Source organism: Musca autumnalis, unplaced genomic scaffold (genome assembly GCF_047663935.1).
Source record: "Musca autumnalis isolate F117 unplaced genomic scaffold, ASM4766393v1 scaffold_1, whole genome shotgun sequence".
In the NCBI taxonomy this organism is placed as follows: Eukaryota; Metazoa; Arthropoda; class Insecta; order Diptera; family Muscidae; genus Musca; species Musca autumnalis.
In genome coordinates this window covers 30,183,478-30,207,448 of record NW_027411644.1, presented here as the reverse complement: position 1 = coordinate 30,207,448, position 23,971 = coordinate 30,183,478, and the positions used below count along the sequence as shown (strand labels likewise).

The window sequence follows — 23,971 nt, the reverse complement described above, 5'->3', positions numbered from 1 at the left end:
AACCGTCAACTATGCCACACATGAAAAATATTTCTTTTTGTTGTGGTCTGCAACTTTCTTTTCCCTTCATGTGCGTGTGTGTGGGTGTTTGTGACATTTGTATGTTCACAAGTCTGAATTCTTGTGCTGCGTATGATTCCATGTTGTAAGGGTATGTGTGTGTTGCCTGCGTTTACTTCCAAACCATAAATCTTCATAAGACCACAAACAAGTTCACATTAAGTTTTTCCATTTCGGGTTTCTGTTATCATGCAAAACGCAACACTGACTTACTGCGAACAGCTATTTTGTCCGTTTACTGGTGCCATTGGTTTGGCCTCCATTGCCATTGTCATTTTTGCTATTCTTGGCGTGACTGTTTTACGGGTTATTATTACTACGACTGTTGTCGTTGTCGACATTGTCGTTGGATTCGTTTTGTCGTTTTTTTCGTGGTTATGAATGTGTGTCACTTTGCGGTAAGTAAGTGCCGTCGTGAGTAAGTCTGAGACTGTTATAGACTAGTTGAAGAAGTTTTGTTGCCTCACTCTGTGTGGGTGGGTGTGTGTGAAATTAAGTTAAGTTTTCGAAAAAGAAAAACGAATATCTAAAATTACTTTAGATGAACTTCTTTGAACTGTTTCTAAGATTTTGTTAGAGACTTTGTAGCGGAATGTTGTGGCTAAAAATTGTGTGACAGAACTAATTTAAATTATCATTTTTTAATGATTTTAAAGCTTTTCTTCCAGGAATTCGAAATCACAATTAACAAAGGATGATAACAATTTACATTGTGGTTTTCACTTAGCACAGTATTGAATTATTTGTCTTATTTTGAGTCTTTATAAACTGAAGGAAAAATAAATAATATAAGACAACTTTAACAGCAACGCAACTATTTACTTTGTCTAAGGAGACAAGTAAGTGTAGAGACGCTTACACTTACATCTACCCATTTGCTTTGATATTGTTTTTGATATTCAAATTATCGATTTGTAACGATTTTTGACTGTGCGAGCTCTGTTGGGGATTCAACCAGTTGACGTCTTTCTAATATTATTGTTAGCCATTTTAGGGCAACTTTGTCATGGCTGTTTCCTGGTTTTAAGGCTACATGTAACAATGGATTTTTAAATTCCTTTATTTGGTTGTTGAATAGATCTGCAGTCAACATTCCTCTGCTCAAAAGTTTGTGAAGCAAAGTTAAATTATTTAACAAATGCTTGTTGAGCTTTGTCAAGCGATATATAGCGATATATTATTCTTCGACTAAAACATACTTTGCTACACAAGTTTTTAAGTCTTTTTTGGTTACAGTTATCACTACTTTCTCATTCCGAAATATATCCAGAAGACCAGTCTGTTTAACTATCGAGAAAACGGCTTTAAACTATTGCATTCTGTCTGTACATTGATCGGAGATTTCAGAATTCGTTAAGGAATACATATCAACTCTACGAAAAATTTTTTAATCGATGCCCCACCTCAGATGCCCCACCTCGCTCCTCGGTGGAATCGTCCCGACGTAACCCGAACAAAAAGTGCTGATTTACCTTTAAAATAAGAGTATAGTGTGGATATATATCGGTAAATTATCATAATTATACCATACACCACTATTTGGGAGGGTATTATAGGTTAGTTTTGGCCGAAAAGTTTGTAACCCATCGAAATAATGGTCGTAAACCCATACATATGTATGTATATATACCAAAATGAATGTCTCGACGAGCTGAGTCTGTCCATCGAAACCTTCAGGTCGCAATTTTAAATTGATCGTCACCAAATTTTGGGTTTTGATGAAGGTCTCGGAGGGGAAGAAGCCTATTGATTTTGGTGATGATCGGATAATATTGAAAAAAAAAAATTATTTGGAGAAAAGGCCAACGTTTTATTTCAAAGCGAATATCTCGGTAATATGTATGTAATGTAATAATCGATTCGCACGGTGCACCTGAACTAACTTTAAATGAAGGGTGCCTACATCTGGGAAATTTTTGCGGATTCTGAAACTACAATGTTTATAGATGAGAAAAATCAAAAAAATAATAAGTAAACAAGCGTTAAGTTTGGCCGGGCCGAACTTTTCATACCCTCCACCATAAAATATTCTAAACCAAAATGGAATAATTAGTTTTCATTCCTGTCCCAACTTTAAATGGGTACGTTTAAATGTCAGATAATGTACATAAAATGCTTCATTAGAGAAGCCCTTTTTTATGGTGCCTATATCTAACTATGTGTGTTGACAATTTTTAGTGGGAGCCTTTAATGTCAAATAACTCCTAATTCGGTTAAAAATTGTAGCTAAAATCCTCAAAGCACCGAAAATCGGTACATAACGTGGGAACAATTTTTGTTGCCAAATTTTTGTTGGCTCTTAAATTTCAAATTACAAAAAGTTCGTCCAAAAAATAAAGCTAAGGTACGAAAATCGGGAGGTTTGTTTTGGGGCTATACCAAAACATGGACTTACGTTCGGTTAAACATTTTAAGTAAAATCTCAAAGTACCGAAAATCGGGAGGTATCGTTATATTGGGGCTATGTTGAAAATTGTTGATGTAGATGTGTGGTGACCACTACAACCTTCAAATGTCAAATTACAGTTAGTTCGAATAAAAATTTTATCTAAAATTGCCAAATTACTGAAAATCGGGAGGTACCGTTATATGGGGGCTATACCAAAACTTGGACCTATATACATACTTTTTGTAGATATATGTCTTGGCCTCCAGGAACCCTAAGTGCCAAATTATAGCTAATACGGTCTGCAAATGTGGCCAAGAACGTCAAATACCTCAAATCCGGAGGTACCGTTATATGGGGGCTATACCAAAGAGTGGACCGATATAGCCCATCTTAAATTCGGCCGGGCCGAACTTTTTATACCCTCGACCATAAAATAGTTTTAATTAAAATGGAATAATAGGGTCCTTTCACAATTTTAGGTGGAACAACTTTTCGACAATGGATAGACTCCTACTGCCTCCCACTATTGCTTAAATTACACTGTGAACACAAATGTTGGGGCAGAGATAATTCCTTTTGGAGATGAAAGCCCTTGGTGTGTGTGTATTAAAAACCCCGAAGGACTGATCCGCCATGAGTCGAACTTCCGCGTTATGGCGTGATGAAGTTTTTGCAAGAGACCCTGTAAGCCATCATCAATTAGCATTATATCGTTGTTTGTTGTTTTTGTAGAGCACTTAAGCAACAGTGAACAAACATATAACGCTAATTCCTGATGGACCGCAGGTTCTCTAACAAAAATTTCATCACGCCATAACGCGGAAGTTCGACTCACGGCGGATCTGTCCTTCGGGGTTCATAATATACTCACCAAGGCCTTTCTTCCCCAAGAGGAATTTAACGGGCCCCAGACTTTCACCTCCATTTTGTTGCACAGTGTTATCTAATCTAATCTAAAAAATGTGTTCAGCTAGGTGAAAGGTACCACCTACGGGGCTATATCAAAGAGTCAACCTATCTTTAAATTTTTTGGCGGAAAAGTTTTATAGCTGCAGGGAACTTCAAGAGTCAAATTGAGGGTAGTTTCATCAAAACAATGTAGACCCTCAAAAATGGACCCATGTTGACGAATTTTAGTGAAGAAATTTTGTGACCACTGAAAATTCCCGAAACTCGGGAGGTACAGTTATATGGGGGTATATACCAAAACATGGACCTATATTGACGATTATTTTTGAATAGACAATATTCAAATTGTAGCTATACCGATCATTACAGCTAGTTCGGTTAAAAATTGCAGCTAAAATGCTCAAAATACCGAAAATAGGGAGATACCGTTGTATGGGGCTATACCAAAACATGGACCTATGTTGACGATGTTTCGTTGGAGATGTTGTATGACCCCTGAGAACTTCAAAGGACAAATGACAGCTATTTCGGTTAAAAACTATAGCTAAATTTCTCGAAATACCGAAAATTGGGAGGTACCGTTATATGGGGGCTATACCAAAACATGGACCTATGTTGACGATGTTTGGTGGAGATATTTCATGACCACTGAGAACCTCTAATGGCAATTTACAGCTAGTTCGGTTAAAATTTGTAACTAAAATGCTCGAAATACCGAAAATCGGGAGGTACGGTTATAAGGGGGCCATACCAAAACATGGACCTATGTTGACCATGTTTGGTGGAGATGTTTCATGACCACTGAGAACCTCCAATGTCTAATTACAGATAGTTCGGTTACAAATTGTGGCTAACATTCTCAAAACACCGAAAATCGGGAAGTACCGTTATATGGGGGCTATACCAAAACATGGACCTATGTTGACGATGTTTGGTGGAGATGTTTCGTGACCACTGATAACCTCAAATGGCAAATTAAAGCTAGTTCGGTTAAAAATTGTAAGTAAAATGCTCATAATACCGAAAATCGGATTATAACCGAAAATCGGATCATACCAAAACATGGACCTATGTTGACGATGTTTGGTGGAGATGTTTCATGGCCACTGAGAACCTCCAATGTCAAATTGCAGATAGTTCGGTTACAAATTGTTGCTAAAATTCTCAAAATACCGAAAATCGGGAGGTACCGTTATATGGGGGCTATACCAAAACATGGACCTATGTTGACGATGTTTCGTGGAGATGTTTCATGACCACTGAGAACCTCAAATGTCATATTGCAGATAGTTCGGTTAAAAATCGTGGCTAAAATTCTCAAAATATCGAAAATCGGGAGGTACCGTTATATGGGGACTATACCAAAATATGGACCTATGCCCATATCCTTTGGGATATAAGTTTGTTGATCACGAGGAACGCTTAGTGCCAAGTTATAGCTAATTCGGTCTGCAAATGTGGCGAAGAACGTCAAAATACCTCAAATCCGGAGGTACCGTTATATGGGGCTATACCAAAGAGAGGACCGATATAGCCCATCTTCGAACTTGACCTGCCTATGGCAAAAAGACTCTCGGGTGCAAAATTTCAGCACTCTATCTCAATTATTGCGGACGCTAGAGTGATTACAACAGAAGGACAGACGGACGGACAGACGGACATGGCTAGATCGTCTTAGAATTTTATCCTGATCAAGAATATATATACTTTATAGGGTCGCAAATGATTAGTTCGATGTGTTACAAACGGAATGACAAACTTAATATACCCTCCATACTATGGTGGAGGGTATAAAAAATTTCGAAGGGCTTCTTAAACAAATTGTGGTCAAATTTCATATTTTTGGTTTTTTAGGATTTGCAGGATTTTGCTCGGAAACGGCAAGTCTCATCGAAAAAGGACTTAAGAAACAGTTGTAGCAGTGAAAATGCTCTACAACATTTTAGTCCCATTTTGATAGGACTTGCCGTTTCCAAGCAAACTCTTGAAAACTTAAAAATGTGAACTTTAACTGCGACTTTTTTTTAAATCCCTCCAGCATTTTATTCTGTTTTTGGATTTTTCTCATCTATTAACATTTCTGTTTCAGAATCCGAAAAAACTTAAGTTAAGGCGCACTGTGCATGACGTGGTTTTATAAGGAGGCGATGCTGCCAGTGCATTGTCCCAATTTCAACTTATATATCTCAAAAACGATAAAACCTAGGAAGATTTCATAAACGCCAGTCTCGTAGAGAATTTTTACTGCTACAACATTTTATTTAGTCCCATTTCCATAGGTCTTGCTCTTTCCAAACAAACTCGTGAAAACCTAAAGGACCCTAAAACGTGAACTTTGGCCGCGAATTATTTAAAAAGCGATTTTCCCTCAATATTTATGCTAACGAGGGTATATCGCCCTTTTTGTAGAAAATTTACTTCTGTTGAAACTGAGGTATGGGGTATTGTAACTCGCGAATTGTTGTAATATACCATAACTTTTGAACGCATTTCGGTAAAATAAACTGTTCTAGCCCGATTCACCGATGGGTTTCTTAAAATAATAATTTGAGCGGAAGCTGTGGTCGTTTTAATGTAAAAAAATAGGAAAAAATCGTTGAAGGAAACGAGTTTTTTAATTCAATTTTCAACTAGCGGCTTTACAATACAATGTAGAGTATAATGTTCAAAGAAGAAGTTAAAGAATACACTTCAGAGATGAAGTTTCTAATGTATGATTTTTTAATATAACCAATGCATCAATCTCAAACGGATGCTGACATTTTGAAGACTGAAAAATTGGGGTTTTTGAATTTTAGCTCTAATCGGGACGCGCAACTGTACTTGTTTAAAAACTGATTATGAGATTGTAGTACTCGCGATTACGCTTTTTTTGTTGTATAACTCAGGCGTGTAGCCTTCAAAGGTTCACAACAATCTCAGCTTAAAGTCGAATTTTTTGTGCGTAATTTTTTCTAAAAAAACAGTTTTTTGGATTCAAAATTTACAAATGTCTTTCGATTGTAGTGGAAACCCGCGTGTATTTAGTTTTTTTACGTTCTGAATCTAACAAGTCTTTGCGCGTCTAAATCCATCCACTAGATCGGCGGATATGATACCCCTCAATTTTTGAAAATCTGCAAAAAATGTTTTTGAAAATATCGCGTATTTAGACGCGTTTTAGATGTGTTATTCCTACTTAGATAAATAGAGCAAAACGCATATTTAAAATGTGTGAAAACAGATATTGAAAAACGTTCGCGAATCCGGAGATATAATAGATTTTTTCTAAAAACTGAGTGCGATGCTACATCCACGGTTCTTGATGGATCGCATTGAAATGACATATGATGATGTAGTTTTTAATGGTGATCATTGAAATCGGATGCGCATAAAATGCAAATGTACTTCGTGGAAATTATGGGCATTTTACTGTTTTTTGCACCCAAACATGCAACTGATGCTACATCGTGGTCGCCAAATGGAATTTCACAAAGTGTATATCAAATAAAAGGGATTGTTTCGCTGTTTTGGAAAATCGGATGCGCATCTTGTGATTTCCAATATTACGCGGTTTATATGCGTTTTAAATGATGTAATATTCAATATAATATTATTTTAATGTTATGTCACAATTGGAATTCCTTGCGATTTAATATAAGCGAAAAATTTGTTGCAACGGAATATCTTCATTATTGCGTGAAATTTAGACGAAAATGACGAAGAACTCAAACATTTGTTCTACAACCTTTCCTATAAAACCATAAAAACCAGTAAGGAAAGGATCATAGTCGGGCGGGGCCGACTATATGATACCCTACACCACTGTGAATATGTAAAATATAGGAGATATGTATCAATTTGAACTGATTTATATACATATATATACACATCCCAAATTTCATCAAAATTAGACAGAGCGGGCGAAAATATACATAGGAGCTATATCCAAATCTGAACCGATTTCGATATAAGTTGTTACACTTATTTCTAGACTAAATTCAGTCACACATTCCAAATTTCATCAAAATTGCACGTAAATAGCGTGTTTTCAGCAAATACTTCAAATCGGCCGAAAATATATTTGGGAGCTATATCCAAATATGAACCGATTTCGATGTAGTTTGGGACATTTATTTTGAGACCGAATTCAGTTACACATTCAAAATTTCTTCAAAATCGGACGTATATAGCGTGTTTGGTGCAGCAAATACGCCAAATCGGCGGAAAAATATATGGGAGCTATATCCAAATCTGAACCGATTTCGATATAATTTGGTACATTTATTTATAGACCTAATAAATTTAAATGTCAAATTATAGCTACATCGGTCTGAAAATGTAGCTACAAACGTCAAAACACCGCAAATCGGGGGTACCGTTATATGGGGGCTATACCAAAACGTGGACCTATGTCCACAAGTTTGGTTATATAAGTTTATTGACACTTAAGAACCCTAAGTGTCAAAATATAGCTAAATCGGTCTGAAAATGTAGCTAAAACTGTCAAAATACCGTAAATCGGGGGGTACCGTTATATGGGGGCTATACCGAAACGTGGACCTATGTCCACAACTTTTGTTATATAAGTTTATTGACATTTAAGAACCCTAAATGTCAAATTATAGCTACATCGGTCTGAAAATGTAGCTAAAAACGTCAAAATACCGCAAATCGGAGGGTACCGTTATATGGGGGCTATACCAAAACGTGGACCTATGTCCACAACTTTTGTTATATAAGTTTATTGACACTTAAGAACCCTAAATGTCAAATTATAGCTATATCGGTCTGAAAATGTAGCTAAAAACATCAAAACACCGTAAATCGGGGGGCACCGTTATATGGGGGCTATACCAAAACGGGGACCTATGTCCACAACTTTTGTTATATAAGTTTATTGAAACTTAAGAACCCTAAATGTTAAATTATAGCTACATCGGTCTGAAAATGTAGCTAAAAACGTCAAAATACCGTAAATTGGGGGGTACCGTTATATGGGGGCTATACCAAAACGTGGACCTATGTCCACAACTTTTGTTATATAAGTTTATTGATACTTAAGAACCCTAAATGTCAAGTTATAGCTAAATCGGTCTTAAAATGTAGCTAAAAACGTCAAAATACCGCAAATCGGGGGGTACCGTTATATGGGGGCTATACCAAAACGTGGACCTATGTCCACAAGTTTTGTTATATATGTTTATTGACACTTAAGAACCCTAAATGTCAAATTATAGCCAAATCGGTCTGAAAATGTAGCTGAAAACGTCAAAATACCGTAAATCGGGGGGTACCGTTATATGGGGGCTATACCAAAACGTGGACCGATATATCCCATCTTCGAACTTGATCTTCCGACGGCTAAAAAAATGGTATTCCCCAATTTTCAGCGAAATCGGTCAACAAATGCGACCTGTATGTTGCGAACGGACGGACGGACGGACGGACGGACGGACGGACGGACGGACATGCATAAATCGACTCAGAAAGTGATTCTATGTATATCCCTAGAAGGAACTATGGGTCTATCTCGCTTCCTTTTGTATGTTACATACAAATGCACTAACACATAATACCCCTTACCACATAGTGGTGTAGGGTATAAAAATAAAATTAGAATAACATTATTTTTATTTTTTTCGTCATATTTTCTTTGTATTTTTGCAAATAACATGAATACTATAGCTCCAAACTTCAAGACATAGGTTTCATTATACCCTACACCACTATGTGGTAAGGGGTATTATGTGTTAGTGCATTTGTATGTAACATACAAAAGGAAGCGAGATAGACCCATAGTTCCTTCTAGGGATATACATAGAATCACTTTCTGAGTCGATTTATGCATGTCCGTCCGTCCGTCCGTCCGTCCGTCCGTCCGTCCGTTCGCAACATACAGGTCGCATTTGTTGACCGATTTCGCTGAAAATTGGGGAATACCATTTTTTTAGCCGTCGGAAGATCAAGTTCGAAGATGGGATATATCGGTCCACGTTTTGGTATAGCCCCCATATAACGGTACCCCCCGATTTACGGTATTTTGACGTTTTCAGCTACATTTTCAGACCGATTTGGCTATAATTTGACATTTAGGGTTCTTAAGTGTCAATAAACATATATAACAAAACTTGTGGACATAGGTCCACGTTTTGGTATAGCCCCCATATAACGGTACCCCCCGATTTGCGGTATTTTGACGTTTTTAGCTACATTTTAAGACCGATTTAGCTATAACTTGACATTTAGGGTTCTTAAGTATCAATAAACTTATATAACAAAAGTTGTGGACATAGGTCCACGTTTTGGTATAGCCCCCATATAACGGTACCCCCCAATTTACGGTATTTTGACGTTTTTAGCTACATTTTCAGACCGATGTAGCTATAATTTAACATTTAGGGTTCTTAAGTTTCAATAAACTTATATAACAAAAGTTGTGGACATAGGTCCCCGTTTTGGTATAGCCCCCATATAACGGTGCCCCCCGATTTACGGTGTTTTGATGTTTTTAGCTACATTTTCAGACCGATATAGCTATAATTTGACATTTAGGGTTCTTAAGTGTCAATAAACTTATATAACAAAAGTTGTGGACATAGGTCCACGTTTTGGTATAGCCCCCATATAACGGTACCCTCCGATTTGCGGTATTTTGACGTTTTTAGCTACATTTTCAGACCGATGTAGCTATAATTTGACATTTAGGGTTCTTAAATGTCAATAAACTTATATAACAAAAGTTGTGGACATAGGTCCACGTTTCGGTATAGCCCCCATATAACGGTACCCCCCGATTTACGGTATTTTGACAGTTTTAGCTACATTTTCAGACCGATTTAGCTATATTTTGACACTTAGGGTTCTTAAGTGTCAATAAACTTATATAACCAAACTTGTGGACATAGGTCCACGTTTTGGTATAGCCCCCATATAACGGTACCCCCGATTTGCGGTGTTTTGACGTTTGTAGCTACATTTTCAGACCGATGTAGCTATAATTTGACATTTAAATTTATTAGGTCTATAAATAAATGTACCAAATTATATCGAAATCGGTTCAGATTTGGATATAGCTCCCATATATTTTTCCGCCGATTTGGCGTATTTGCTGCACCAAACACGCTATATACGTCCGATTTTGAAGAAATTTTGAATGTGTAACTGAATTCGGTCTCAAAATAAATGTCCCAAACTACATCGAAATCGGTTCATATTTGGATATAGCTCCCAAATATATTTTCGGCCGATTTGAAGTATTTGCTGAAAACACGCTATTTACGTGCAATTTTGATGAAATTTGGAATGTGTGACTGAATTTAGTCTAGAAATAAGTGTAACAACTTATATCGAAATCGGTTCAGATTTGGATATAGCTCCTATGTATATTTTCGCCCGCTCTGTCTAATTTTGATGAAATTTGGGATGTGTATATATATGTATATAAATCAGTTCAAATTGATACATATCTCCTATATTTTACATATTCACAGTGGTGTAGGGTATCATATAGTCGGCCCCGCCCGACTATGATCCTTTCCTTACTGGTTTTATTCCTCACAATGTCTGGATGCTGCTATAATTTTTATATATATATTTTTTGTAAGTATAAGTGCTATTGTTTCAAAAATATGTTTGTAAATACGTGAAATTATTTAACAAATTTAATTTTTCGCGAATCCATTGAAACTTTTCGAATTTTTTTTTTGCATCATCGCAAATGGTGCGAATTCAGTTAACGATAATAGGATATAACAGCTTACTATATTAAGCCGCGATTGTTTTAGAATTTTTTCTAATTAGCACAATTAAAACGGCCATATCTTTTGCGCGCAACGATCAAAGTTGGTAACGAAAACAGATTTGGAATGACGATTTTTTTCTTAATCTATGTACCAAAAATCATAGATGTAGTATCAAAAATTTTTTTTGATTTTTTCGAAATGGAAAAGACGATTTTAGATATTTTTGCTGATATACACTTTCAGACGGGCAAAATGTGTCTCATGGAAATAATGGTTTTAGACCCCATGTATGTTTGAACGAAATGCATTTCAGACAATTTGGAGTTGATTTAGCCATGCCCGTCCGTCTGTCTGGCTGGCTGGAGTGCACCATAACTCTCTAACGGATGAACTGATTTAGTCCAAAATTTGGCTTTCGTAATATTTTGTCCAAACTTAGTTTAAGTTCGAAGATGGGTTATATCGGTCCACTCCTTCGGGTACCTCCCCCCAAAAGTTCGGAAATGTTCGGAAAATTTGTGAGCACGATAACTCTTAAAGGAAGTAACCGATTTGGTCCATAATTTGCACATCGTGAAATTTCTAACGGACGTAGATAAGGTTTCAATATGGACTCAATCGGTCCACTCCTTCGGGTACCTCCCACACAAAATTTCGGAAAAGTTCGGTTTAGGACCTGCTCTCGAATCGCCTTTGATTTTTTTTGTAGCAACTTGTATTTACTGCCCCCCATACGACGCTATAAGTTTCATCAGGGGCAAGTCCATACTTACTGAGAAAATAGCGTGAAGTGTACAAAAACCCCCTCTGACACCGTGTGTAGTGGCTGGAGCGCAAGATAACTCTCGAACTCATCCGCCGATTCGGTCCAAAATGTGGCCTTCGTAATATTTTGTCCAAACTAAGTTAAAGTGCGAAGATAAGCCATATCAGTATACTCCTTCAGGTACCTCCCCCACAAAAGTTCGAAAATTTTCGGAAAAATTGTGCGCACGATAACTCTTGAAGGGAGTGACCGGTTTGGTTCATACTTTACACATCCTAATATATCTACCAGATATAGATCAGGTTCAAATATGGACTATATTTGTCCACTCCATCCGGTACCTCGCACACAAAATTTCGGATAATTTCACTTTAAGACCTGATATGGAATCACTTTGATTTTTGTTGAAGCAACTTGCATTCGCTGCCTCAATTGCGACAGTAAAAGTGTTTTTCATAGGCAAGTCCATACTTCTTGAGAAAACAGCCCGAAAGTTGGAAAAAAATTGCTATGGCATCAGATGTAGTGGGTGGAGAGATCGAACCGAATACTGCGTTCGTCAACACTTTGGATATTATAATATTTCTTCGAATATTAGAAATAGCAAACGATTTGGTCCAAACTTTGTATCTCTAAATTTTGTCGCAACTTAGTTTATGTTCAAAGTTGGGCCCTATCTGTCCAATCCTTGTGGTACCACCCACACAAATGTTCAACATTTTTGTTTGGTTAAGAGTCTGTTCGAGGATCCTTTGGACATTATTACCGAAGGTTTTCCTAGTGGCCCTGTTTACAGCAATAGTATGTTTTTCGTAGGCTAGCGTGATAAAAAAAGCCCTATCTAGCTTTATCCACCCAACTTTTTGAGCTTTAATCCTATCCATACTTTTGTCGGTTCATACGCTTAATGTTTTGAAAACCCCCCTAAATACATTTTTTTTTTTTTGGGAAAAAATATTTCAATCCACACAGGCTGAGGGTATATCTCTGTCGGCAAAGCCGACTGATACTTTTTTACTTGTTCTATTTTAGAGGATTTTCAAATTGTATTTATGTTTTTCCTGAAAAATATTTTGGAATGCTGTTTCTGCCGAATCTTACATTGACAAATAACAAAGTTAGAAAGTTTTTGACGGGTTTCCTTTTTTTGCACGAGTATATTCTGGCCGGAATTCTTCCGCGTGAGAAAACCTTCAAAATACGTGAAAATGATGGGGCTACATGCAAAAACCAGTAAGGAAAGGATCATAGTCGGGCGGGGCCGACTATATGATACCCTACACCACTGTGAATATGTAAAATATAGGAGATATGTATCAATTTGAACTGATTTATATACATATATATACACATCCCAAATTTCATCAAAATTAGACAGAGCGGGCGAAAATATACATAGGAGCTATATCCAAATCTGAACCGATTTCGATATAAGTTGTTACACTTATTTCTAGACTAAATTCAGTCACACATTCCAAATTTCATCAAAATTGCACGTAAATAGCGTGTTTTCAGCAAATACTTCAAATCGGCCGAAAATATATTTGGGAGCTATATCCAAATATGAACCGATTTCGATGTAGTTTGGGACATTTATTTTGAGACCGAATTCAGTTACACATTCAAAATTTCTTCAAAATCGGACGTATATAGCGTGTTTGGTGCAGCAAATACGCCAAATCGGCGGAAAAATATATGGGAGCTATATCCAAATCTGAACCGATTTCGATATAATTTGGTACATTTATTTATAGACCTAATAAATTTAAATGTCAAATTATAGCTACATCGGTCTGAAAATGTAGCTACAAACGTCAAAACACCGCAAATCGGGGGTACCGTTATATGGGGGCTATACCAAAACGTGGACCTATGTCCACAAGTTTGGTTATATAAGTTTATTGACACTTAAGAACCCTAAGTGTCAAAATATAGCTAAATCGGTCTGAAAATGTAGCTAAAACTGTCAAAATACCGTAAATCGGGGGGTACCGTTATATGGGGGCTATACCGAAACGTGGACCTATGTCCACAACTTTTGTTATATAAGTTTATTGACATTTAAGAACCCTAAATGTCAAATTATAGCTACATCGGTCTGAAAATGTAGCTAAAAACGTCAAAATACCGCAAATCGGAGGGTACCGTTATATGGGGGCTATACCAAAACGTGGACCTATGTCCACAACTTTTGTTATATAAGTTTATTGACACTTAAGAACCCTAAATGTCAAATTATAGCTATATCGGTCTGAAAATGTAGCTAAAAACATCAAAACACCGTAAATCGGGGGGCACCGTTATATGGGGGCTATACCAAAACGGGGACCTATGTCCACAACTTTTGTTATATAAGTTTATTGAAACTTAAGAACCCTAAATGTTAAATTATAGCTACATCGGTCTGAAAATGTAGCTAAAAACGTCAAAATACCGTAAATTGGGGGGTACCGTTATATGGGGGCTATACCAAAACGTGGACCTATGTCCACAACTTTTGTTATATAAGTTTATTGATACTTAAGAACCCTAAATGTCAAGTTATAGCTAAATCGGTCTTAAAATGTAGCTAAAAACGTCAAAATACCGCAAATCGGGGGGTACCGTTATATGGGGGCTATACCAAAACGTGGACCTATGTCCACAAGTTTTGTTATATATGTTTATTGACACTTAAGAACCCTAAATGTCAAATTATAGCCAAATCGGTCTGAAAATGTAGCTGAAAACGTCAAAATACCGTAAATCGGGGGGTACCGTTATATGGGGGCTATACCAAAACGTGGACCGATATATCCCATCTTCGAACTTGATCTTCCGACGGCTAAAAAAATGGTATTCCCCAATTTTCAGCGAAATCGGTCAACAAATGCGACCTGTATGTTGCGAACGGACGGACGGACGGACGGACGGACGGACGGACGGACGGACATGCATAAATCGACTCAGAAAGTGATTCTATGTATATCCCTAGAAGGAACTATGGGTCTATCTCGCTTCCTTTTGTATGTTACATACAAATGCACTAACACATAATACCCCTTACCACATAGTGGTGTAGGGTATAACCAGTAAGGAAAGGATCATAGTCGGGCGGGGCCGACTATATGATACCCTACACCACTGTGAATATGTAAAATATAGGAGATATGTATCAATTTGAACTGATTTATATACATATATATACACATCCCAAATTTCATCAAAATTAGACAGAGCGGGCGAAAATATACATAGGAGCTATATCCAAATCTGAACCGATTTCGATATAAGTTGTTACACTTATTTCTAGACTAAATTCAGTCACACATTCCAAATTTCATCAAAATTGCACGTAAATAGCGTGTTTTCAGCAAATACTTCAAATCGGCCGAAAATATATTTGGGAGCTATATCCAAATATGAACCGATTTCGATGTAGTTTGGGACATTTATTTTGAGACCGAATTCAGTTACACATTCAAAATTTCTTCAAAATCGGACGTATATAGCGTGTTTGGTGCAGCAAATACGCCAAATCGGCGGAAAAATATATGGGAGCTATATCCAAATCTGAACCGATTTCGATATAATTTGGTACATTTATTTATAGACCTAATAAATTTAAATGTCAAATTATAGCTACATCGGTCTGAAAATGTAGCTACAAACGTCAAAACACCGCAAATCGGGGGTACCGTTATATGGGGGCTATACCAAAACGTGGACCTATGTCCACAAGTTTGGTTATATAAGTTTATTGACACTTAAGAACCCTAAGTGTCAAAATATAGCTAAATCGGTCTGAAAATGTAGCTAAAACTGTCAAAATACCGTAAATCGGGGGGTACCGTTATATGGGGGCTATACCGAAACGTGGACCTATGTCCACAACTTTTGTTATATAAGTTTATTGACATTTAAGAACCCTAAATGTCAAATTATAGCTACATCGGTCTGAAAATGTAGCTAAAAACGTCAAAATACCGCAAATCGGAGGGTACCGTTATATGGGGGCTATACCAAAACGTGGACCTATGTCCACAACTTTTGTTATATAAGTTTATTGACACTTAAGAACCCTAAATGTCAAATTATAGCTATATCGGTCTGAAAATGTAGCTAAAAACATCAAAACACCGTAAATCGGGGGGCACCGTTATATGGGGGCTATACCAAAACGGGGACCTATGTCCACAACTTTTGTTATATAAGTTTATTGAAACTTAAGAACCCTAAATGTTAAATTATAGCTACATCGGTCTGAAAATGTAGCTAAAAACGTCAAAATACCGTAAATTGGGGGGTACCGTTATATGGGGGCTATACCAAAACGTGGACCTATGTCCACAACTTTTGTTATATAAGTTTATTGATACTTAAGAACCCTAAATGTCAAGTTATAGCTAAATCGGTCTTAAAATGTAGCTAAAAACGTCAAAATACCGCAAATCGGGGGGTACCGTTATATGGGGGCTATACCAAAACGTGGACCTATGTCCACAAGTTTTGTTATATATGTTTATTGACACTTAAGAACCCTAAATGTCAAATTATAGCCAAATCGGTCTGAAAATGTAGCTGAAAACGTCAAAATACCGTAAATCGGGGGGTACCGTTATATGGGGGCTATACCAAAACGTGGACCGATATATCCCATCTTCGAACTTGATCTTCCGACGGCTAAAAAAATGGTATTCCCCAATTTTCAGCGAAATCGGTCAACAAATGCGACCTGTATGTTGCGAACGGACGGACGGACGGACGGACGGACGGACGGACGGACATGCATAAATCGACTCAGAAAGTGATTCTATGTATATCCCTAGAAGGAACTATGGGTCTATCTCGCTTCCTTTTGTATGTTACATACAAATGCACTAACACATAATACCCCTTACCACATAGTGGTGTAGGGTATAAAAACTCTATGCACTTCACGACCAAGTTTCAAACTGCCCAGCAAACCAGTCGTACCGACATCGTAACGAAATCGGAACAAAATTCGGACGTTACGTCCGATATCTGATCCGAAATCGTAACGATATCTTAACGAAAGTTGTATGAAGTGGTTGACATAATTTCGGAACGAAATGTCGGAGCGACATCGGATCGATTTCGGTCCGATTTCGTAACGAAATCTGAAGAAAATCCTTGGGAAATTCGGAAAGGAAATTTCTTTCCGACATTCGTTCCGAAATCGGAACGAAATCGGTATAAAATCTGAACTATTTCCTCTCCGAAAAATCGTTTAGAAATCGGAACGAAATCTGTACGACTTTGCTTCCAAAATTGTTCAGACATGTCGGACATCAGACGTTTGGTTTGCTGGGTGGATGTAAGCCAACAGTTTGGTGTGTTTAGCCTCAAAAGGAGACCCCCAGTTGTAAAGCTCAATAAAAGCCATTTTTATGATTTTTTCCGAGAAAACTACGTAACTTTTTGGCAGATTTTTTTCTTCATCTGAAAGAGAAAAATATTACCAAGTTTTGAGGTCGTCTACGAAACCTTGTTTTTATTAAAGCATTTTGCGGTGCCAACTCTATCTCGAAACCAACTCTATTTAATAAACCAATTGTCATATATTTTTGTGGCCGATCGAACACATTTTGAACATTGGTGTGGTGTGGATATTTTTATTGAAATATTTGAGATATATTGTGTACACCACGCAGCACGTAGGCAGACGGATGTCTTCTGGAGCTGAAAAATTAGCAAACGATGAGATTTCGTGCTGAAAATATTCTACAAAGATAGTGGAAGAAACTGAGTTAGAAGGACAGCATATTTGACAGAAAGGTTCCTCATTCCATTTAACTGATAACATGTCATCTAGAAATTATGAAACAATATCTCCAAACAGAGATATTGATGAGGCGACTCCTAGCCTCATCACTACAATGCAGCCCAAGAAAACCTAAGGAAAAACCCAAGAACGAAACACGCGGGTGATGTGTCTTCTCCGATGGTTCGAAAGAAACTCAAATTTTATTTACTATTCTACAAAATATTTACAACTCTTAAAACTAACACACACAGACAATACATTTAGTAATGTACGCTGTGTACATAAATACATCATGCACACCACGCACACACTGCGTTGCGGGTGATAAGAAACATACACTATTTTATTACCGACCCTTTCTATTTATGGCCGACATCTGTTATGTGTAAAGATAGCACATTGGTGCGTTGACTAAAATCTACCTGACACCATTAAAAACAATTCTATAAAATTGTCCATACTCCCCGCCGTGAAAAGATCCTAATCTTTTAACAATTGTATGTATTAGTATCTTATCTTTTACAAACTAAATTTTTTAGTAATATTGCAATTACATTTAATTTTGTAACTGCTGAAGGCATTACTTATATTCTAAAACTAATTATATGAATGCAACAATTATTATAACTTAATTCTAGGTGATGGCACCCAACACCTTCAGCAACCAGCTCGGACGGGGACTTCTTTTCCATTGCTTAATTACGTGGTAAATCCATTTTCTTCGTAGAGGATAACCTGAAACATTGCTAGCGTCAGCTCTGGTTGTGCGATAACCGGTAACTTCTTCATTGGCATTAAACATCGATGCCTTTTTGCTAGCGCCACCTTGTATTTCTTGTGACTTCATAACCATGTGGATCGGAGGTTCATATGTTGCACTAACTCTCAATTTGTTGATATCACCCTCAATGGTGCCTGAGCGATGGAAATTGACGTCATTCTCTTTGTCATTGGCATTAGGTTTAAATTGGAAACCACCGATATGTACTTCTTTAGTACCTTTCTTCAGTACCATTTCTTCAAGATCACTTTGGGAAATTTCGATGTGATCTTTCTCCCTGCTGGGTTGACTCATATCTTCTTCGTTCCACAGTAATTTGTCGTACATAGCACTTTCTTCTTGTAGTTGTTGTTGTGCCATTCCATTTCGTAGACGTCGCAATTCATCTTCCAGATTTACTACCTCAGCAGCATGGCATGTCCGTTCCTGTTGGATCAATTCCTCCAAATCACGATTACGGGTATTCAATGCAGCATTTGTAGCTTCCAACTCATTAATGCGACTATTCAAGCTATGATTGGCTTCTGCTTGAAGACTATTAATCTCTTGTTGGTACATCATTTCAAGTTTGCGCATTTGTTCTTCGTGTTGTTCACGCAACTGTTGTAACACTGCACTGATTTCAGCTTGGTGGCGAGAATGTATTTCATCAATTTCTCGCAAATGACTTTGCTCCTTAAACGTGAGTTCTTCGCGTAGTCTCTGAATGCGGTTTTGCAAATCCGTACGGATCATGGATTCAGCGTTTAAATATTTACGAGCTTCGTCCAATTGTTGTCGTAGACACTCCGATTCTTTCTGCACTTCACAAAGATTTTCCACAGCCTTTTCCTTTTCAGCATAAGCAGCATTGTATTTGACGGTAACGTCAGTGACCTGTGACTCATACATGCGAGCCTTTTCTTCAGCAAGTCGGCAGTCCTTGATTTGTTGATCCAATTTGGACTTAAATTGCTCATTTTCTTCTCGTAATCGATTTGTTTCACTTTTTAATTTTCGCGAAACATCCACGCACGCCTTTTCATTCTCAGTTTTCGAGCTCCTAACAACTTCCTGTATAGGCCCTAAACTACCTGAGAACTGTGCCTCATAATTTATGTTCACCTTTTTTGGTGCTACTCTTGAAATGTTCCCACTTCTTACTATTTGGTAACAAATTTGCAGATAATGGTAATGACTTGTGTAGTCACCCTCTATCCCTACTACCTCCAAATATCGCACGTAATGTGACAATAATGACTGATAACTCTTTTCGAAGTCTTTTGTTCTTGAGAAAAGAGCTTTTCTAATCTCCCCCCAAAAGTCAAAAGAAGCATCTACTAAATTAATTGTTTCCCTAATATTTGGCGGTCCTGTTTGGAGCAGTCCGGATTTCTTTCCACACTGTTCCGATGAACTTAAGCTGTTCACCTCAGCTATAAAATCTACATTATGTAAACGTGGCACTTCTATAGGCACAAACAAACCCATAGCTTCCATGTTTTCCTCTATGCTTTTAACGGCATATTGCACTCCCACAGCGAATATGCAATGATCGTATGGTACTTTTTCCATACGTCGGAGCTCCCTTTCGTTACCTAAAAAGTCCGTTCTTGCTTCCGCGAAAGAACTAACTATTTTGGAACACTTTTCCCTAATTTCCTTGGCTACACTTGTTTGAGCAATTTTGTATATTTGTAAATCAATGGACACTATATACTCGCCCAACATCCTTTGATGTTGGATGAATTCTTCGAAATTCATTTTCGCGAGCTATATTTTTTGTCACTTTATTATTTTTTTTTTTATTTGTTATTAAAATTGACCTAACATACTCTTTGCTTCGAGTATGCGTCTTTTAATAACCTAACACAGTAACTTTTTTCTACAGCACTGCACTACACGTATAAACTACACAACGTTCTCCTTTGGAACTGCGAGCCTACCACGTCACTTAAATAGCGGATCTATTACGTGTTTTTTTTTTTTTTAAACACGAAACAATCGCGTCGGGGTCACCAAATGATGAGGCGACTCCTAGCCTCATCACTACAATGCAGCCCAAGAAAACCTAAGGAAAAACCCAAGAACGAAACACGCGGGTGATGTGTCTTCTCCGATGGTTCGAAAGAAACTCAAATTTTATTTACTATTCTACAAAATATTTACAACTCTTAAAACTAACACACACAGACAATACATTTAGTAATGTACGCTGTGTACATAAATACATCATGCACACCACGCACACACTGCGTTGCGGGTGATAAGAAACATACACTATTTTATTACCGACCCTTTCTATTTATGGCCGACATCTGTTATGTGTAAAGATAGCACATTGGTGCGTTGACTAAAATCTACCTGACACCATTAAAAACAATTCTATAAAATTGTCCAGATATAAAACTATTTTCTCAATGATTAATGGGGGTCAATCAAAAAATCATTATGCTATGACTCAGAAATTTCAGCTATGGGATCCTTTGGGGTTCTGAATTGGGGCTTTAATTCCCAAAACGAATTTTCCTCCCCCAGATCTTAACTTCAATTTTGTGTCACAGATTTTCCATAGAGACCACAATGTCTTTAATAGAAGACAAGGATTACTTCTCATAAAAACAAGACGAAAATACCAATAGACCAGTAAGACTTCTGACGAAAGAGGTTAAGGGTCCAATCTTAATTCGATTGTCATAGAACTTTACTTTTGTTTGCAAAAATGTAACGAATCAATTGGATCAACAAAATAGGGATGAATAGACTACACTTCAAAGGATAGTAAATATCCTGTGAATTGTCCTTTAACTTAGTATAATATATAATTTGCATATATATTTTCTTATACCATTCTTTTAAAATAAATAATGATTTTTAAAAAAAAGTTCTTGTTCCAAATTTAAAGTTATATTTCTATAAAGTGGAAAAAAATTTTGCCCGGAGTCGAGTTATTTTTTTCGACTCAGACCCCTACTCCTTCAAAATTGCTCGAATCCGACTCCGAAACCCTGGTTGTAATAGGGACCATGACAACAACCGAGATGAGTCTTTAAACTGTTTTTCCCCAAATTTTGTGTGGGAGGTACCCTAAGGATGCGAATTTTCCATTTTAGTTGGTGCTGTCCGGGTTTCTTGTAGCTTCTAGGCAATTATCTCAGATAGTATGGACTTACTCCGGAAAAAAATGTATCCTTGTAATAGGGACCATGAAACAACCTTCTTCAAAAAAAAAAAAATCAAAACGACTCCAGAGGAGCTCTTAAACTTCACTTTTTCCGAATTTCATGTGCGCGTGGACTGATGCAGGAGTGCAACGATATATTCCATATTCGAACACGATCTTTATCTGAAAGGAATAATATGATTTGCCATATCGGTTGTTCTCTTCGAGAGATATCGTTTAAACCATTTTTACGAACCTTTGTTGGGAGGTACCCGAAGGAGTGGACCGATATGATTCATCTTCGAACTTAAACTAAGTTTGTGCAAAATATTACGTCTGGTGTATTATGGTATGGAAATTTGTATTGTATGTATATTCAATTTATTTAAATATGTTAAATTTAATGTTATGGTTTCAATACTTTCAAAAAATTTACATCAAATATTAATTCAGTTTCATATTCAACCAAAATATGCACATAATTATTAACAAAAATTCACTCGTTACCATTTAATAGGTCACGCTTAGCATTGGTGAACTGAATTGATATTCGCATTAAAATGATTTTATTCAACCGCAGCGCAAAATAAACGACATACACACGTACACACACATATATACATATGTATGTATATTTCGTACAAACTTAAAAATGTTGTGCATAATAAGAAGACCAAACTAAAAAAAATATTTTAATTTAAAATGGGGTAGTATATGCAAACTATGATGAATGTCTAGCTCGCTCTCCAAATTTCACCCTTAAATTTAGCTCACATTCTCCCCATGAACCTCATTAATAATGAAAAATGACCGAACTTCGTGATTACTTATTATTTCATGGTCATAAATAAATATTTGAGTAGAATATTTTGCATAAATTATGATGAACGAAATAAGAGTTCTATAGCAGGCACACATACGTACATGTATGTGTGTTTTGGTTCATATTGCATTAAAACACATGCATTATATTCCTGAAAAATAATACTTGATCGATATTCAAAAAAAAAAAAAAAAAAAAATTTTGAAATTGTGTCCACTTTTCAAACCCAATATCTGTGATGATGAGTGGTGTTGAAATCCATCATAAACACACCGCATGACCAAAGTGTTTATATGACAAATGACCTCGATAGACAGGCCATTGAATGGCTATTGAAGGTTGATGTTTTTTAATTCTGTCATAGTCAGCACAGTCATATGTATGTCAAATGGACAGTCCACAACAATTAAGTCCCATAGTATGGTTGGGAAATATCAGAGTGTCCTTCAATAACCTTAAAATACATATTTCAATAGAGATATATGGAGAGGAAAAAATTAAAATTGTTCACTATCAGAAATGTCAAACACAATGAATTTTTACAAACTGTTTCTCAAGAAACCCGAGAACCAACATTTTGAAATATATTTCAATGTCATTAATTCTGGGTGACGGAGAGGACATACGAGTATGTATATCAAACAACGATCTCGACCGGTGTTAACATGTTAAAAATTGGGACTTAGTGCTAGTAGAAACTATCTTCTCAATAGTGTCACCGGGAGAACTGTCATTAACACCCGTTAAAGGTGTGACATAACTTCCAACCAAATCAATTCTAGCAGTTATGTATGATATAACGCCCAAAATGTATGAGACTTAATGTTATCCTTTTTGTTTAGTTTAAAAAATTGTCTTTTAAAACTAAATAGTTGTAGATGTTTCATAAAATATGAAAAAAGTCAATATTTCGAAGCATTACATAAATACATTTGTTCCCACAACATCCCTGAATGGATAAGGGAGACTTCTCTCATATCAATTAGTATACGCAGATTTATGTTGGCTAAATGATATGGGATCTACTTTTTATACCCGAGTCCGAACGGTGTGTCTTACGACATCAGTAGTAGAGGAGTTTCTCATGGCTAAAATACTCACGAAATGTCGCCTACATTACAAAAAGGGAAATTGCCAACGCCGAAAATGTTGGTGTTCTGGTTAGAGATTGTACCGAAGAACTTTCGAGTGCAAGGCGAACGTGCAAAACACTGCATCACGCTGGCTTGAGGCTTTCGAGGCTTTACATTGTTTTAAGAGGCTGTACTGCATTGTAATTTGTATCAATTAAAAAAACTGGTAATTTCTCTATCACTATTTGAAAACTTGTCTATCATGATTGAGACATTTTGTAGCAGGGAAGGTTGTAGTTCTTTACAACAAAACCAAAGCGATAATGAAACTGCGACCTCTAGTTTGATGATGGTTACATTTCTCACAATTCCATCCATGTACATATTTGGCATCAACGGAAAGATGAAGAGTTCTTCTTCTAAATGTATTATTGGCTTATATTAAAAACAACAACGAACTGTATTGAAGCGAATAGGAACAATTAGTATAATTTCGTTTTATTACAGGAGTAGTACATATATCTCAACTGATTATAC

General features: G+C 36.8%; 1 protein-coding gene across 1 annotated transcript in view; it reads right to left on the bottom strand.

The window, feature by feature from the left end:
- LOC141393650 (lamin-C-like) overlaps positions 1-19,287 on the bottom strand; it is a 37,073-nt gene extending 17,786 nt beyond the window's left edge. The window contains exon 1 of the mRNA XM_073967392.1: positions 18,351-19,287. Within this exon, the coding sequence (XP_073823493.1) occupies positions 18,351-19,287 (937 nt within the window). The remainder of the gene's footprint in view (positions 1-18,350) is intronic.
- Positions 19,288-23,971: the final 4,684 nt, after the last annotated feature.